At 48.7% G+C, this 16,596-nt stretch overlaps 6 protein-coding genes across 6 annotated transcripts; 4 read left to right on the top strand and 2 right to left on the bottom strand.

The window, feature by feature from the left end:
• Nucleotides 1–540: 540 nt before the first annotated feature.
• VTN49DRAFT_749 (uncharacterized protein) lies at nt 541–864 on the bottom strand (the record flags this gene model as incomplete). The annotated part of the gene is made up of 2 exons (XM_069415764.1): nt 541–783; nt 841–864. 2 exons carry the CDS (start codon nt 862–864, stop codon nt 541–543), a joined length of 267 nt encoding a protein of 88 aa, XP_069271109.1.
• Nucleotides 865–2,589: 1,725 nt separating this feature from the next.
• Nucleotides 2,590–3,592, top strand: VTN49DRAFT_750 (uncharacterized protein; the record flags this gene model as incomplete). Its single annotated transcript, XM_069415776.1, has 3 exons — nt 2,590–3,172; nt 3,231–3,418; nt 3,473–3,592. The coding sequence occupies 3 exons, from the start codon at nt 2,590–2,592 to the stop codon at nt 3,590–3,592; spliced, it is 891 nt and encodes a 296-aa protein (XP_069271110.1).
• A 4,234-nt stretch (nt 3,593–7,826) lies between these two features.
• On the top strand, nt 7,827–9,735 carry VTN49DRAFT_751 (uncharacterized protein; the record flags this gene model as incomplete). Its single annotated transcript, XM_069415787.1, has 4 exons — nt 7,827–8,174; nt 8,226–8,773; nt 8,828–9,169; nt 9,228–9,735. 4 exons carry the CDS (start codon nt 7,827–7,829, stop codon nt 9,733–9,735), a joined length of 1,746 nt encoding a protein of 581 aa, XP_069271111.1.
• Nucleotides 9,736–10,349: 614 nt separating this feature from the next.
• VTN49DRAFT_752 (uncharacterized protein) lies at nt 10,350–14,156 on the top strand (the record flags this gene model as incomplete). Its single annotated transcript, XM_069415798.1, has 5 exons — nt 10,350–10,387; nt 10,442–10,601; nt 10,650–11,860; nt 11,911–13,814; nt 13,864–14,156. 5 exons carry the CDS (start codon nt 10,350–10,352, stop codon nt 14,154–14,156), a joined length of 3,606 nt encoding a protein of 1,201 aa, XP_069271112.1.
• Nucleotides 14,157–14,335: 179 nt separating this feature from the next.
• Nucleotides 14,336–15,113, bottom strand: VTN49DRAFT_753 (uncharacterized protein; the record flags this gene model as incomplete). The annotated part of the gene is made up of 2 exons (XM_069415809.1): nt 14,336–14,898; nt 14,999–15,113. 2 exons carry the CDS (start codon nt 15,111–15,113, stop codon nt 14,336–14,338), a joined length of 678 nt encoding a protein of 225 aa, XP_069271113.1.
• Nucleotides 15,114–15,427: 314 nt separating this feature from the next.
• Nucleotides 15,428–16,516, top strand: VTN49DRAFT_754 (uncharacterized protein; the record flags this gene model as incomplete). The annotated part of the gene is made up of 4 exons (XM_069415820.1): nt 15,428–15,432; nt 15,492–15,625; nt 15,679–16,304; nt 16,367–16,516. The coding sequence occupies 4 exons, from the start codon at nt 15,428–15,430 to the stop codon at nt 16,514–16,516; spliced, it is 915 nt and encodes a 304-aa protein (XP_069271114.1).
• Between the last annotated feature and the right edge of the window lie 80 nt (nt 16,517–16,596).

Here is a 16,596-nt window from a genome sequence, read left to right on the forward strand (position 1 = left end):
CGTATAAGCATCGATCTTGAGGCAGCGCGTCGTTCGGCGGCGGCTCGAAGCTCCGGCTTGCTTTGAGAACGACATGCTCGTCGACTCTGTAGACCTGGCCAAATGCGCCAACGTCCAGATGTTCGAGGTTGGACGAGGCTGTAGGCGTGTTGTGTATATGATCATCGAGCTGACTGGCTCCGGATTTTTGCGAGGGTCTGGATAAGCCGACTTGTCCTTTTCCGCCCGCGATAACGTTCGCCTCCTGATGGACCAAAAAAAAAAAAAAATGAAAGCGAGTCGCGAGAAGGCTGCTAAATGGCCCAGCGAAGTACGTTTAAGAACAAAGAGCAAAGGCAGCACGTTCGATCCAAAGAGCCTCTCTTTCGAGTGTTTAGCGAGCCACTAATCATCCTATCTACCAATCTGTTCAACAATGGAGATCGATGGGTACGGAACCGACGAAAACCCTTCCTTCATCGATACCGCGGAACGTCTTTTCTGCCACAAAGCCGATTCGGAGAGCAGAAACAGAATCAGCAACATCAACAATAGAGGATCCTAGGGTGGCCAGGGGTTGGGAAGCAAAGTGAAAAAGGGATCAGGGCCCAGTGGGTAGTCTGACGAAATATGGATACCCGTCTCTTCCCCTTTCCCGCTTCCCTGGCTGACAAAACCTGACGATATCATTGGGCGTGCGCAGCGAGTATGATCCATCAAGTTCACGAACCCAGAAACATAGGATAATAGAATGGTCATCATGATACGGGCTGAGCGGCGGCCAGATATGGCAAGCTTGATTTTCTTGGTACAAATTCCCATGTCAGCGGTGCCATATAGATTCAGAGGCAGCTGTCATACAGTTACATGGGTTAGTGATGTCATGTTGTTTCTGATATTCAGGGCTTCCACGAGACAGTGATATGAAACAGTGACACCATCCGCAATTTGAGTAGGATTCTTGGCCACCTTGATCGGGATGACTGCTCTTGTGCAAGCGAGGAAGATTCTACCATCGTTGAATGACCGGATCGCTCCGTATACGGTGGAGGTGGCGTCGCCCTGAACTCGTCCTGTTGACCCCAGACCTCAGGAAGAGGTTGCTGTAGACCATATTGGGATCCCGCTGCGTAGCCAGGCATGATGATCGTTCGAGGTGTGCTGCAAAGTTTCACTATCTGCCAGCTTAGCCTGCCAGGAGACCTCTGCGTATCGCAGTCCCGCTATTTAGAGCATGTAGAGTATCGGTATTGACGATTATCAAGTCATTTATAGGTGCAAGTGGAAAACGGTGGATGTGCAAACTGATTATTGAGACAATTCAATGACTCACCGTAACAAACAGCGCTCATCGGACGCATTCGAAATCATCTAGAACCAAATAGAGCCTGCGACGGCCCGTTGCAGGTGAGCGTGACTCATCAGTTCGGCTGTTCCCGATGAGAGTGGCATCATGCATGGAAGGGAAACATATTTTGGAGTTTGAACAGGGGCCATCTGTACTTTCGCATGTAATCTGTTACGTTCTGTGAGCAAGATCGTTACCGGCTGGATACAGAATTGAACTGGACATTGGAAACGAACGGAAATGTCCGGTTAACTGCCATCACGTTACAGCATTCGAGAACAGATACGCTGCTAATCCTTTTGCGTCTACTACTCAACCTGCCTCAGCTTGAGGGTGAGAGAGTAACCCTAGAAATGATCATTCATCTAGCATAACAATCTATGAATTCGTCGCACTTCCAAAAAAGCTACAGGGTCAATGACAGTGTACCTGGTTGCTCCGAACCTTTGAATTTTTCCGTGTGCTCCAAAACGCGATTAGGATTTGGTCTGGAGATTCTCGAGAAGCAGGGTTTGTTGCGCGCCAGGGTCGAAATCGGGCTCCCTGTGGGGCCCACTCTTTCGATTGATCATTGAATTCGAAACATGAGACTATAACTCGCTTCTCCGCCGCCTACCCCGCACCTCCCAGTGGGAGATGTTCGTGTTTTGGCAATGAATAATCAAGGGTTGTATCACAGGTCGAATGGAATGGCCACTGAAACTCGCCGGAAGCTTACATTTCTGTTGCGTGAACATATAGAATGTTAGCCCATTTTCGTGCGTCTTTATCAGGCCCTGAGATATTGCGAGGCTTGAACTTGCGAGAACCCGGGTTCTGGCCAAGATTTGTTCGCTTTCCTAGCCCTGGGTTGCTGCAACTAGCGTGCGCATGTCTCAAGTCGTGCCAGCCATCAAAAGAGAATACCAAATTACGGAGTGAAGTCGCTCCGATCAATAGGATGTTTGCGTTTTGATTTGGAGTATGGTGTGCATAAGCATTGTTGCTTCTAAACGTTCATGCATTACCGGAAGCATTAACATATGTGGCAAGAGCAGGTCAGCAGGACAGCTGGTTGGCAGGGAACCAAGGTAGCCCGAGAGGTTGGATTACTAGGTGTCTCAAGCTGCATGAGCACTCATCGGACCCAAACGCTCCTGAGCCGCTTCCTCTGTTGTTTGCGAGCCAGGGTTTCATCTCTATATAAGCAAAGGGATTTCACACCATATGATCATCACAGCATAGTACCTTCTTATCTCATTCTGATACTCACAACTGAAACTATGGGTGAACTGTACGAACATCGAAAGACATACCTTCCTCCAGATTTGGGACATTTTGACTCACCCAGCTCGCGTAAAGTGCCCATACAACCTGCAGCGACGATTGAAGATAGCGCTCGTGAGCTGCAGCCTGCTGGACTCGATAACAAGGCGTTCGGATACGCGACACTTCGGCCACAAAGAGTACCTTATCAGAAGATTTGGAGGACCACGCAGGCTGGGCCGGCAATTGTTGCTGTCAAAGATGTTGAGCCATTACCTATAGTCTTGATGAAGACCGAAAAAAGAACTGCTAATCTCAATCTTACAAATTTGAGGAAAGCCTCAGACCCGCACATTCTCCAATTGTTGGACTTCTTCTGGGACTGGGATAATGTTACCCTAGTCTATGAGTACGAACATTCAGCTGCCTCCTTGGCGAGGCTTCTCAATGCAGGTGTGAGATTCAGTGAAGTGGACATTGCCACAATATGTCATGGTGTTCTCGAAGGTCTACTGTACATTCACTCCGTGCTGGGAATAATTCATGGATCCTTGAAGTGCGAAAATGTTCTCCTTACAATGACGGGACAGGTTAAAATTGGTAAGAGTGCTGAGATTATTGATGAGAATCATTACAGTCATCTGACAGGACCAATCAGCAAACATTGGAAAAGCTATATTAGAAGGAGAATCCGCGAAAAAATATCAGACCGACATAGAGGAAGTGGGAAATATTGTGAAAGAACTTCGTGGTCCGGCACCGAGATTCCGAGGAGATGAATCACTTGTGGTCAAGTTTATCAATAAAACTACTACAAGCACCGCCACAGTGAGTGGCCTGTTAAAGGTACATACCAACCGAAACTACGCAATCCGAAGACAAACTAATTTCACAACGAAGGATGATTTTATCCTGAGTGCCGCTAGTCCGTGGACTCTTAAACGGCTTATCGTGCAAATTCTTCCATTTGGAGGAAAATTCGATAAATATAAGGAAACTCAGCCCGTGAAAATTGATTAGCAGTTGAAGATCTAAAGATGGCTTATTCGGTTAGTTAGCTTCGAAGGAATGAATTGTGCAGCAAGTACCGTTCATGGATTATGCCAATCTTACGAGCATATGATGATGGGATAGTGTGCTGTTTCGCTACTACAATATTTATGTGACCACTACAATCCATTTGTTGTCAATATTGAAAACAATGGATTGTACGGCAAGCCATAGCGGCCAAGCCGCCAAAATTGTTTTTGTGGTAATGGAGTTTGTAATTTTACGGATCCGTCGGTTGCAAAAATGTAGTCACTCTTGGCGCGCGTTTCAGCGCCCACACACACAACTTTGGTCGCGACGCGTTTGTGCATGAACGCCCATCTAACTGCTTCCATTTCCCAGTCGAATGCTGCCATTTTTCAAAAACGCACTCTACAGTCTTGTTTATCTATTTCAATTGTAGTTGAATTTAATTCGAACGTTTGTTTGCCACTCCGTCACCATATCACGATGCCGCCGCGACGTGCTTCCCAACCTCAGGCTGATCGCTACAACTTTCCGGGTTGTTCCCGCTGCCGATGAGCGGCAGACTGGTGAAAAGGCCATTGTTCATTCCAAAGTTCATTCACGTGTCCCTCGTGGTTCGAGATGTCGCCAGGTGTTAGGAACCTCAAATCTAGGCACGGTAACCGTCTATAGACCGTCTATCTAGAGCAGGCTATATACAGAATACCAAGGATGAAGGAGAAAATGGGTTACAGGGAGAACTTGGACTAAGTACCGAAGGTGGGTCACGTGAAGTATAGGCCCTAGCCCTGTCAAGATACGGGCGCCTGAGGCAGCGGGCTCTAACACAAACGACTGAATAATCATACCTTGAACCCACAGCGGAGTAACTCCGAGCAATAACTTCTTGCAGTATTATTCCGTACCCTCCCTGCAGAATCGTCATATGCACATTTCGATCATACTCGCATCTCAGCAGCCAACAAGGCATAAGTAGTCTTCACGCCGGCCAAGCAAACTCGTAGCAATTCTTCACCATCCTAAATCCCGTACAGTCCCAGTTCCCATCGCAGTTCCCCTGCTCTCGAATCAGCTCAGTATGGCTCAATCGTATCGAACACGGAGAAATCCATCAGCACTATCAGTCGGGATATGGCTCCGAATCAGCGGGCTTCGATACGCAAGCTTGAGAATCATCGATACTTTACAACTAAATACTAGGAAGTTAACTTGGCACAAGAATGAATCACTCCAACTGCTACTCAAGGCTGTTGACGTTCTCAGCCCCAAAGGATCTAGCCCATGCGGGTTGTGATTGATAGCTTATACAGTTAACCAGGAAGGGGCAGAATGACTAAGAACCGGGAAGCTGGCCAGTGGAGACGCGAACTCCGCCAAGAAATGCTGGAGATCTCGAGGAGATGACGATAGTTAGCCAAAAACAGTTATAAGGACAGAGTAACACTAACCACAGACAGATGAACTCTAGGTACTCCATCGTCATTCTTGCAACTGAGGGTGAACGACAGAATTGCCCGCATGGTGACAAAACAGAAAGTTGTGCCGTGTATTACACTAATCTCGAATCACTTCTTATGATTCCCGCTGATTGCTTCGAGAGATTTACTCCGTACTCGAACCTTTATAAGTCACGTAAGCTTCAATTTGGAGTAGTCAAATCAAGATACCATCAAGTTGACTACCGCGGAACTATATTGATTTCCCTACCGCCGAACAGAAACAGTTTACTCCGACGTCTACCGTGCCCTCGGCGATTCTTCCAGCCAATCTCTAGGTACCTCCGAAAATCACACTAATCCTTATGCCTAAAGTCGATAACGACTATTTCGGGAGGGAAGCGCCTCAGGAACTGTCCATTGAAGAACCGTCTGATGAAGAAGGCGAGCGCCTCGGGAGTCTACTTCATAGAATTTTTGGCAGCGCTCTCCAGCCTGCCTTCTATTTTTGCTACATGTTGTCTTAGTTGTTGGACCCAGTCTCATGTATATAGGAGCTCAGATTTCAGGACATCTGGTAGACAAGAGAGATATCAGAGAATTAGAGCAAGATAAAACTACAATCAATACATTCCTCATTTTGCAGTTTCTTGACACGGACCGCTCCAACCGGAATAAATCCCAGTTTTTCCGACAGAGGAACTTGCGAGTTCCTATTGTGTACATCTCTTTTAGTACATCTTTGTACATCCTTGGCTAGGCTGGCAGTTCTGTCTCCTAGTGATCTCACGTGACATTGTGTTTGAGCACCGTATTGCTCAATTTCTCCCTCACTGCTAAACCTGTCTCATAATGCTGCTGTCCTGGTTCGCTCGAACTACGTCCAATTCGTCTCACTCTTTCGTTCTTAGGCGACTTCGACCAACTAGTGGCCATCACAGTCACAGATATGCTTTTCCTCCGATGCGAAGATTCCATAAGCATGTCAAGCATGCGCATCCGGTTCTCCACAGTCGCGAGGACGAGGGGATCGCTATGAGAACCCGTCCGCCGAGCGACTGCAATGATGCGACCGAACTACTACACTTGCAGATTCCACGACGGCATTTCCAGCCTCGGGAATCTGGCTGCGACACCTCCATCGATCTCGCTTTATTGGGGCCCATAGGATGAGTTTCTCAACTCTTCAGTCACCCATGAATTGACTTTTCTTCAAATCTAGCATTCTCACTGCCTCTGTTCGTTGCCTAAAGCTCCCGTAACTTGCCAGAATGATCCGTTCGACGGCTTTCACACTTCTAGCGCGTCATTATTCTCTTTCAGGACGCGGCGATTTCTTGTTCATCAGCACTATCGGCAGCGACTTTGGCAAATCGCCAGAACTCTCACCTTCAACTGGCCAATTGCTAATTTCAAAGGCTCTACGACATTGAAAATTCGAACTTCGATATTTTGGCGAATCTCACTGGGTTCTCGGGATCCGAACTGAGCATGAAGACTACCTGGATGAGTCAATATCCGCACATCAACAGACTGCTATCCTCGTCTCGACGCCATTGATTCTCCAAATGCTTCAATAGCGAAACTACATACTCTTGGACTATAAAAGCAATACATAGTCGGATCAAGCGCCTGATCTTGAATAATAGGATGATATTGTGCCGATTGAGACCCTGAGTACCAACGAGTGTGTCATGAAGCAGAATTGAGCAGAAAATGAGAGGCCCTCAGTTGCTGACAAACAGCGATGTCCGAGAGAAATCGCCGACAACAGTCGCGCATACGAATCACATGATAACCCATTCAGTCGACCAACTGATCAACCTCGGCCTAGACGGTGCTCATTGGCCTTAGCAATCATAAACAGTTCATAATATCATCCAGGAACAAGCAGGCTGGAATGTTACATGGTCTTGTATGCCCTAAACATACTCGTAGTTGGCACCAGGTCATCCAGGCTTGAACACAGGTCAAGTTGATCCCATGTCCATTAGGAACCAGGGGATTTCATCTGAATTGTAGCTTCAAAACGAGATGATGATGTTACTTTTGCAAACAGATATGCGACTAAGTGTTCGAGTAAGCTGCTGCGAACCAAATAACCGTGACACAATAGACACAGGGAGGTATAGGAAAGCAGCAACTTGTCTACTCATCCATGTACTGCGTAGCAGACGGTTAAAGTTGATCGCTATCCGGATTTTTCCGTCGGCACGGAATAGAGTGCTCCGTATCCCAAGAGACCTTTAGATTGCGAGTGTTCAATTGCTTTACGAGTATACGTAAGCAGAAAATACTAATTCAGCGAGTAATTCAGCGAGGATTGTCACGAACAGATTCGCAGGTAATCCGGGCGCAAGCGGTGGACTCAGAATTGTCTAATCCAAGGAGAAGACCCAAGAATTTAGGAAATGCCTTAACTGGATCCGTTTTCTTTGGGAATGCTGGGCATTCACGCAGATCCTTCATGCAATGATTCGAGTTCAGTGGGAGAGTGAACACAAACGTGACCAAACATGCAAATGATCAGCGTGGGATGCGATCCACATTGCGGCGGTTAAATATCGGGTTTAATGTCACGAGAGAATCCCGAGTCGCAGCTCAGTTGATCCTACAGGGCGTTTGGTCAGCTTTCCTGTCAATGTAGCCAACCAGAACCATTTTGGTTATACATGTACCAGTAGGCGCACGCTGTATATAAATCTTGTAAGTCATAGAAGACATGTATGATATTCCCGATGCCCTTTATTCATACAGCTATCATTGTGGGATTTCAAGAAGCATAGAAAAGAACAGTACCAATGCAAATGCCGCACAAAATCGACAATCGCAAGCGGGCGTGGTGGAAAGAGAGTTCTGTCTACCAAATCTATCCAGCATCTTTCAAGGACTCGAATGGCGATGGCATTGGCGATCTGAAAGGCATCTTGTCCCAGCTGGATTACATCCAGAAACTCGGGGTGGACATTGTCTGGCTAAACCCAATCTTCAAATCTCCTCAGATTGATATGGGCTATGACATCTCAGATTACTACTCTATTCACGAGCCATACGGTACCATCGACGATGTGGATGCTCTAATTCAAGGGTTGCATTACAGGGGCATGAAACTAGTCCTGGATTTAGTTGTTAATCATACCTCTGACCAGGTTGGTGAGATATTTGTCCCGTACCCTCCAACAATAGCTGACAATGTTAAGCATCCATGGTTCGTTAATGCTCGCTCGTCGCCAAGCAGCGAGTACCGTGACTTTTATATCTGGAAGAAGCCACGGTATGATGAAAATGGCCAACGACATCCGCCGAACAATTGGGCTTCCTATTTCGGAGGGAGCGCATGGGAATATGACGAGCCATCCGGGGAATATTATCTTCATCTCTTTGCCAAAGAGCAGCCGGACTTAAATTGGGAGAACCCTAGAGTCCGTGAGGAAGTTTACAAGATCATTCGTTTTTGGCTGGACCGAGGAGCCGACGGGTATCGTATGGACGTCATCAATTTCATCAGTAAACACCCTGACTTCCCCGATGCGCCAATCAAAAATGCGGCGTCGAAATGGCAGAACGCGTCAGAATACTATTCTCACGGTCCGCGATTGCATGAATATTTGCACGACATCGGGATGATCCTGAAAGAGTATGATGCGTTTTCCGTTGGGGAGATGCCAGAAGTGAAGGACACGAACGAGATCCTAAAAGCTGTGGGCTTTGATCGAGAGGAGCTCAACATGATTTTCCACTTCGAGCTGTAAGTATTGCGAAGGCATCGTGCGATTCACAGAATATTGATTAGCTGGGTCAGCGTCGACATCGACCACGGTCCCGGCGGGAAATTCACTGCCGGCAACTGGCAACTCGGGGATATGAAACGAATCGTCTCCAAGTGGCAGACGTTCATGTACGAGAACGACGGGTGGAATGCTTTGTATCTTGAAAACCACGACCAACCCAGATCAATTTCGCGGTTTGCATCTGATCTCCCAGAGCACCGAGTTCTATCTGCAAAGATGCTGGCGACTTTCCTGGGTTTCCAAAGCGGAACTGTCTTTGTTTACCAGGGTCAGGAGCTTGGAATGCCGAATGTTCCTTGGGATTGGACAATCGAGAAGTATCGAGATATTGAAACACTCAATCATTGGAAAGAGTACGTCTTCACACACGCGCGAAAAGATGACTTGACAAATGCTGACGGACGGAATTAGAATTCCTGGCACTCAGACTTCCCTACACGAAGCCAGCCTCAGAGAGTACCGTCTAAAGGGCCGCGATAACGCACGCACGCCTATGCAATGGGACACTTCGCCAAATGCTGGTTTCTCGACTTCCGATCCCTGGATTCCAGTCCATGAAGATTTCCATACTTTGAACGCTGCCATGCAAGTTAAGGACCCCGAAAGTGCTTACCACTATTGGTCCCGCGTTTTGTCTCTGCGGAAAAAGTTCAAAGACATTATTGTATACGGCTCCTTCGCTCTTGTATCACCTGAGCATCCGGAAGTCTTCGCGTACGTGCGTCGAAGCGAAGATGGGAATGCATTGGTCGTTTGCAACTTCAGCCCTCGGCCAGTCCAGTGGACCGTTCCGGAGGACGTTTCGGACCTGTTGAAGGAGGGAAGGGTTGTGTTGTCGAATTATTCTCCCTCCTGTGATGGTCTTCGCGCTGGTCAGAGCGTAACGCTTCGTCCTCTTGAAGCGTTCTTTTGGCTATAACACTCTCAGGATGGGCTCATCCAGACATTTTGGTTCGTGTTGTGTGTTTCGTGGAATCAAATACAATTCTCTTCATACGAATTAGCAGCATTGTCTTGACTCTTGGCCGATGAGCCAGCCAAGTCATCCAACTTAGCGCAACTTACGAGTAGGCACTCCGTAGGATTATCTCAATCTGCAGCGATATGCGCATTCGCTTAAGAAAAATGCTGTTCAACTTCGGAAGCAAGACATTTTCCTTCACCAGAATACATGGATGGGAGAATAAAAAAAAATCCCATCTTGTGCATGAGAATGATGCTTCACTGCGGATGAGAAGTGAGAAAGGTACGGTGATTATCCAAGGAACATATATGCCTTATTAAGTATAGTATACTTTCATGCCGTATTAGGGAAACTTTAGTTCTCACGCTGTGTCGCGCTTTCACGCGTCCTGAGTCGCAGCCCGCAATTTCTCAACTTCGACTGAACACCATCTCCCACCAGGGTCGTCTAGTCGAGACATATTTGCAGGGTCCTTCGCTTTATCTGGGCATTTCGATCGTTGAGGTCAATATCTGCAGGTGATGCTGAGTCAGCCGTAGTACAGCCCCTCGACCGTTAGTCGTGTCAAGATGCACATCAAACAAATCATTATTCAAGGCTTCAAAAGGTACGCTGTTCTTCTATTTGTTGCCATGATTTCCTTACTGAGCGTTCAAACTAGCTACAAGGACCAGACGGTTATTGAACCTTTCTCACCCAAGCACAATGTCATTGTTGGGCGCAATGGCTCCGGGAAGAGCAACTTCTTCGCTGCAATTCGCTTCGTCCTGAGCGATGCATACACACAAATGAGCAGAGAAGAGCGCCAGGCGCTGCTTCACGTATGTGACGGTCGTGCTGACGTTGAAAAGCCGTTAACAATTTTGTAGGAAGGTTCCGGCTCAGCGGTGATGTCCGCGTACGTCGAAATCATCTTCGACAACTCAGATGACCGCTTCCCCACCGGAAAACCAGAAGTTGTTCTGCGCCGCACAATTGGGCTCAAGAAGGATGAATATACACTCGATCACAAGAACGCCACGAAAGCAGACGTAATGAATCTTCTTGAATCTGCCGGTTTCTCGCGATCGAATCCATATTACATTGTGCCGCAGGGTCGAGTAACGACATTAACGAATATGAAGGACTCCGAGCGCTTGAATCTGCTGAAGGAAGTCGCTGGCACACAAGTCTACGAAGCTCGTCGGGCAGAGTCATTGAAGATTATGAGTGAAACCAACAGTAAACGGGCAAAGATTGATGAGCTCTTAGAGTACATCAACGAGCGCCTTTCCGAGCTGGAGCAGGAGAAGGACGAGTTGCGCACCTACCAGGAACAAGACCGGGAGCGTAGATGCCTCGAATATACCATCTACTCCCGTGAGCAGCAGGAAATAGCCAACGCACTTGAGAACCTAGAGGAACAGAGACAAACTGGTGTCGAAGATACGGACATGAATCGCGACAATTTCATCCAAAGTGAAAAGGAGATTTCTCAGATCGAGAGTGAAATCTCAGAGTGCAAGCATCAAATTGACTTCCTAAAAGCGGACAAAAAGCAACTGGAAGATGAACGCCGCGAAGCTGCTCGTGCTCTAGCGCAGGCAGAACTGCAAGCGAAAGCCCTCTCAGACGGTCAATCTGCTGCCCAGGAAGCGAAGGCTCGCCATGACCGCGACCTTAAGTCGGTCCAAGCTGCTATTCGTGAACGTGAAGAAGAACTCAAGAACCTGATTCCTCGCTTTAATGCAGCCAAGGAGAAGGAAGATAACATCAAAGCCCAGCTGGACCAAGCGGAAACTGTGCGTCAACGCTTGTATGCGAAACAGAACAGAAATTCGCGCTTCCGAAATAAGGCAGAAAGAGACAAGTGGCTACAGCAGGAAATTCAAGAGACGCGGAATTCCATCCAATCTGTGACCGCAGTCAAAATGCAAACGAATAAGGAGATTGAAGATCTCGAAAATTCAATCTCGGAACTTGAATCAGAAGTCGAAACCATTCGCCAGCGGATCGAGGACCGTGGGGGCGCATTGGAATCAATCGAGCGCGAAATTCAAGCCACCAAAGACGAGAGAGATCGTCTCATGGATCAGAGGAAGTAAGTCTGATATGGTAATTGAATGAAGAGCATTCCGTTGACGATGTCAGGGAGCTCTGGAGAGAGGAAGCTAGACTTGACTCTGTGTTGGCAAATGCGTCCAACGAGGTCGAACGTGCAGAAAGAAACTTGGCACAGATGATGGACCATAACACAAGCCGCGGAATTGCTGCCGTACGGAGGATCAAGCGCCAATATGACTTGGATGGTGTGTATGGTACCTTGGCTGAACTATTCGAAGTCAGTGACCGGTACCGAACCGCTGTTGAAGTAACAGCTGGTCAAAGCTTGTTTCACTACGTTGTCGACACCGATGACACTGCGACAAAGGTCCTGGAGATACTTCAGAAGGAGAAGTCGGGCCGGGTTACCTTCATGCCGCTCAATCGTCTGAGCGAGAAATCCCGTGCCGTCAACTTGCCAAAAACAAACGATACAATCCCGATGATCGAGAAGATACAGTTTGATCCAAAGTATGAAGCAGCATTCCAGCATGTGTTTGGAAAGACCATTATTTGTCCGAACCTGCAGGTTGCAGCTCAGTATGCTCGGAGCCACGGTGTGAATGCCATCACGCCAGAGGGAGACCGTTCGGACAAGCGCGGCGCGCTCACTGGAGGGTTCCATGATTCGCGTCTGTCGCGTCTGGAGGCGGTGAAAAATCTCACCAAATGGCGGGACGAGTATGAGTCCAAGAGGAATCGTGCCAATGAAATCCGAACAGACTTGGAAAGGCTCGATCAAAAAGTGACGCAGACGGTTGGAGCGCTTCAGAAGCTGGAACAGAACAGGCAGCAGTTGCACAGCAGCCATGGGCCAATGCGACTGGAACTCCGGAGCAAACGGGAACTGTTGCAAAACCTCAATGATAACTTGGATGCGAAGCAGCGGGCGATTAGGAATATCGACGCTAACCTTTCCGCTCTCAACAGTCAGGCCTCGGCACTGGAAGAGGAGATGGGATCGGCGTTCCAAAAGGCACTCACCGCTGACGAGGAAGCACAACTGGAAACTCTCAGTTCCACTACGCAAACTTTGAGGCGACAGTATTCCGAATTGTCCGGGCAGCGAAGCGAGCTTGAAGCTCGCAAGTCGATCTTGGAAGCAGAGCTGCGTGAAAACCTTCGCCCTCGATTAGATCAGCTGACCGGCCACGAGATAGATGTCGGCGACGAATCGCTCTCTGGGAGCTTGAGAGAAAGCCAGCGGGAGATACGGAGGCTCAGAGACTCATTAGACAAGGCGAGTCAGCGTCTCGAGCAAGTAAACTCTTCCATCGAATCAACCTACAAGAGGGTCGAGGAACTTGAACGTCGGAAGGCGGAGGTGCGGGCAAACCTCGAAGCAATCGCCAAGTCCATCGAGAAACACCAGAGACGCATGGAAAAGAGCATGCAAAAACGTGCCGCTCTCATGAAGCGGGCTGCCGAGTGCAGTCAAAACATCCGCGATCTTGGAGTGCTCCCAGATGAGGCGTTTACCAAATATGCTAAGACTGATTCTAACACCGTGGTGAAGAAGCTCCACAAGGTCAATGAGACCCTCAAAAAGTACTCGCACGTCAACAAAAAGGCGTTTGAACAGTACAACAATTTCACCAAGCAGCGGGAGCAACTTATGGCGAGACGCGCAGAGTTGGATGCGTCACAGAAGTCTATCGACGAGTTGATCTCCGTTCTTGATCAGCGAAAGGACGAGGCGATTGAGCGGACCTTCAAGCAAGTCTCTCGCGAGTTCGCCAACATCTTTGAGAAGCTGGTTCCTGCTGGTCGGGGTCGGTTGATCATTCAGCGGAAAACCGATCGCGCGGTCCGTCCGGACAACGAAATCGAGTCTGACGACGAAGACCGGCGTGACAGTGTAGAAAACTATGTTGGCGTCGGTATCAGCGTCAGCTTCAACAGCAAGCATGATGAGCAGCAACGTATCCAGCAGCTCAGCGGTGGGCAAAAGAGTGAGTTTAGACGCCACTAGTTAATGGACATCATACTAATATCCTTTAGGTCTGTGTGCACTGGCGCTCGTGTTTGCTATCCAGGCCTGCGATCCAGCACCGTTCTATCTCTTTGACGAGATTGACGCCAACCTGGACGCGCAATACCGCACTGCGGTCGCACAGATGCTGCATTCCATCGCCGAGTCGACCAACGGCCAATTCATCTGCACGACATTCCGTCCAGAGATGCTGCATGTGGCCGAGAAGTGCTACGGAGTCAGCTTCCGCAACAAGGCCAGTACAATCGACGTGGTGTCCAAAGAAGAGGCGCTCAAGTTTGTGGAGGAGCAAAAGTCATAGCCGAAGCGACGATCTCGGTGATCACATTAAGGGACTGTGTATTCATGATAGGCATTCTCATTTCTTTCCTATGATTGTTGCTACTTGACGTTGAGATCATCCTGGTGTATGATACCTATTCTTCATGTCTAGTAAATGCCTTGTTGAATCTATCGAATCATCATATGTAATCGTTAGGTTCACCGAACGATGTCCTTTTCCTGTGTCCACTCGACAATGAGGTCATCCGGAACATCCTTGAGAAGAACATGAAAATGCTCCACACTCCGGACGCTCTGCAGCGCGGTCCAATTCTTGAACCATAGTACATGCTGGCGTCGCAGATCGTCCAACGATTTCCCTTGGAACCGCGAGTCGCTCTGTAGTCGCTGCACAAACGTCCGCGTCACAAAGTCATCAATCAGCGCTCGTGACTCGTCCGTCAAGTCACCATTTTCCGCCTTAACGGGAATCGGCGTCTTTGTCCAGACGACGAGATGCGTGATATCTGGCGTCACACCGTATGGCCAGTCGTTTCGGAGGATCTTGTAGTCCTCGGGATCGGCGAAGGGGATTTCATTGCGGAAGGGAACGGTATTGCTGTTGTCTGATTGAGAGGCAGGATTGGGCTCAAGCCATCCTAGACGCCTTTGACACACATAGTTGGTGATAGAGCCGTAATCGGCCTTGATGCTGTTGGTCCAGGAGATGTAGCGCCGGAGATCGGAGGGTTTGCGTCTTAGAGCTCCAAGGTCATTCCGTGCTGTAAAGACAATGAGCAAACATTCCGATCAGGTTTACATGAGGAGAAAATGTGGAATGAGGGGAGATCCATTGTCAAAGAGCGGAACCTCAAATCTTACCCACGATGTCCTGCAAGTCCGCCCAGTCATGATATTGAAACTCCTCGTCCGTTTGCGCCAAGACTTGGCGATCTACTTCGGTTAAGTTGAAGGGCGCTTGCTCGACCGAACCCATTGTCAGGAGGCAGAATGACCCGAGCAAATATATGGCCGTTTGTCCTCTACCTAATTGATGGAAAACACCCTGTATAATGCCAGTTGATGTTTATCATGGGAGTATCGCGGGTAGATGCGGGGAGATGGAGCCGCCAAGACCCAGGAGCCGATTCGGAAAGCTTTGCCGAAAATGGATTTAGCTTCCCGCCAGAATATCTTCGCTGCTGAAAATCGAGGCGACAACTGCGCTCTCGAAATTCTTTCCTCTTCCCCTTCAATCCTTGTCCTGGTCTCCTGGAGACGCTCAATTGCCTCCAACGGATCTGACTCAACATGAGGTACGAGTTGTTTCCCGCTTCTGCGTGCGTTGTGTTGACTCCAGCCACGACCGATGCAGCTCCAGCTTCGTTCCCAGCGCGGTTCTGCCTTCCGCGCTGCTTGTAGTCGGCACATTCGTGGCCAAGAAGGAATGGCTGCCCTTCGCGGTTGCGGCGGCAGCCATGCTCTCTGCCTACCAGATCTTCTCGACCCGTACGTGACTTCATTTTTCCAGTTCCGTCAAAGCGCAATCTAATCCGGCGTAGGCCCTCGGAAGGTTTTGAACCCGAACGAGTTCCAGGAGTTTGAACTCAAGGAGAAGACGAAGATCTCTCACAATGTTGCCATTTACCGTTTCGCTCTGCCTCGCCCGACTGATATTCTGGGTCTTCCAATCGGCCAGCACATTTCGCTGTCTGCCCAACTCCCCGGCAACCCCAACCCAGTCGTGCGCTCGTACACTCCCATCTCGTCGGATAATGAGCGCGGTTACTTTGATTTGCTAGTCAAGACCTATCCTCAAGGCAATATCTCCAAGTATCTGGATGAGATGAAGATCGGGCAGAAGATGAAGGTGCGCGGTCCGAAGGGCGCCATGGTCTATACCCCCAACATGTGCCGTCACATCGGTATGATTGCTGGTGGTACGGGTATTACGCCAATGCTCCAAATCATCAAAGCTATCATCCGCAATCGCCCCCGAAACGGCGGCAACGATGTGACCAAGGTGGATCTGATCTTTGCGAACGTCAACCCCGAGGATATCCTGCTCAAGGATGAGTTGGATAAGCTGGCAAAGGAGGATGATGGTTTCAACGTGTACTACGTGCTCAACAATCCTCCTGAGAAATGGACTGGCGGTGTCGGATTCGTGACGGCGGATATGATCAAGGTGAGTTACTTTCTTTTTCTTTTGATTGTACGGATTTCAGGCTCATTGATGTCTCTCAACAGGAACACATGCCCCCACCGGCTGATGACATCAAGATTCTCCTCTGCGGCCCTCCTCCAATGGTGAGTGCGATGAAGAAGGCAACAGAGTCTCTTGGCTATAAGAAGGCACGTCCTGTGAGCAAGCTAGAGGACCAGGTCTTTGCGTTCTAAGCTTGAATAATCTGAGACGTCGCCTAATGTGTTCATGAACCTAAGTTTTTTGGTTTGTTAATATCTTCCCTATGAGCACA

This window comes from Thermomyces lanuginosus, assembly GCF_041956635.1.
Source record: "Thermomyces lanuginosus strain ATCC 200065 unplaced genomic scaffold VTN49scaffold_19, whole genome shotgun sequence".
NCBI lineage: Eukaryota > Fungi > Ascomycota > Eurotiomycetes > Eurotiales > Trichocomaceae > Thermomyces > Thermomyces lanuginosus.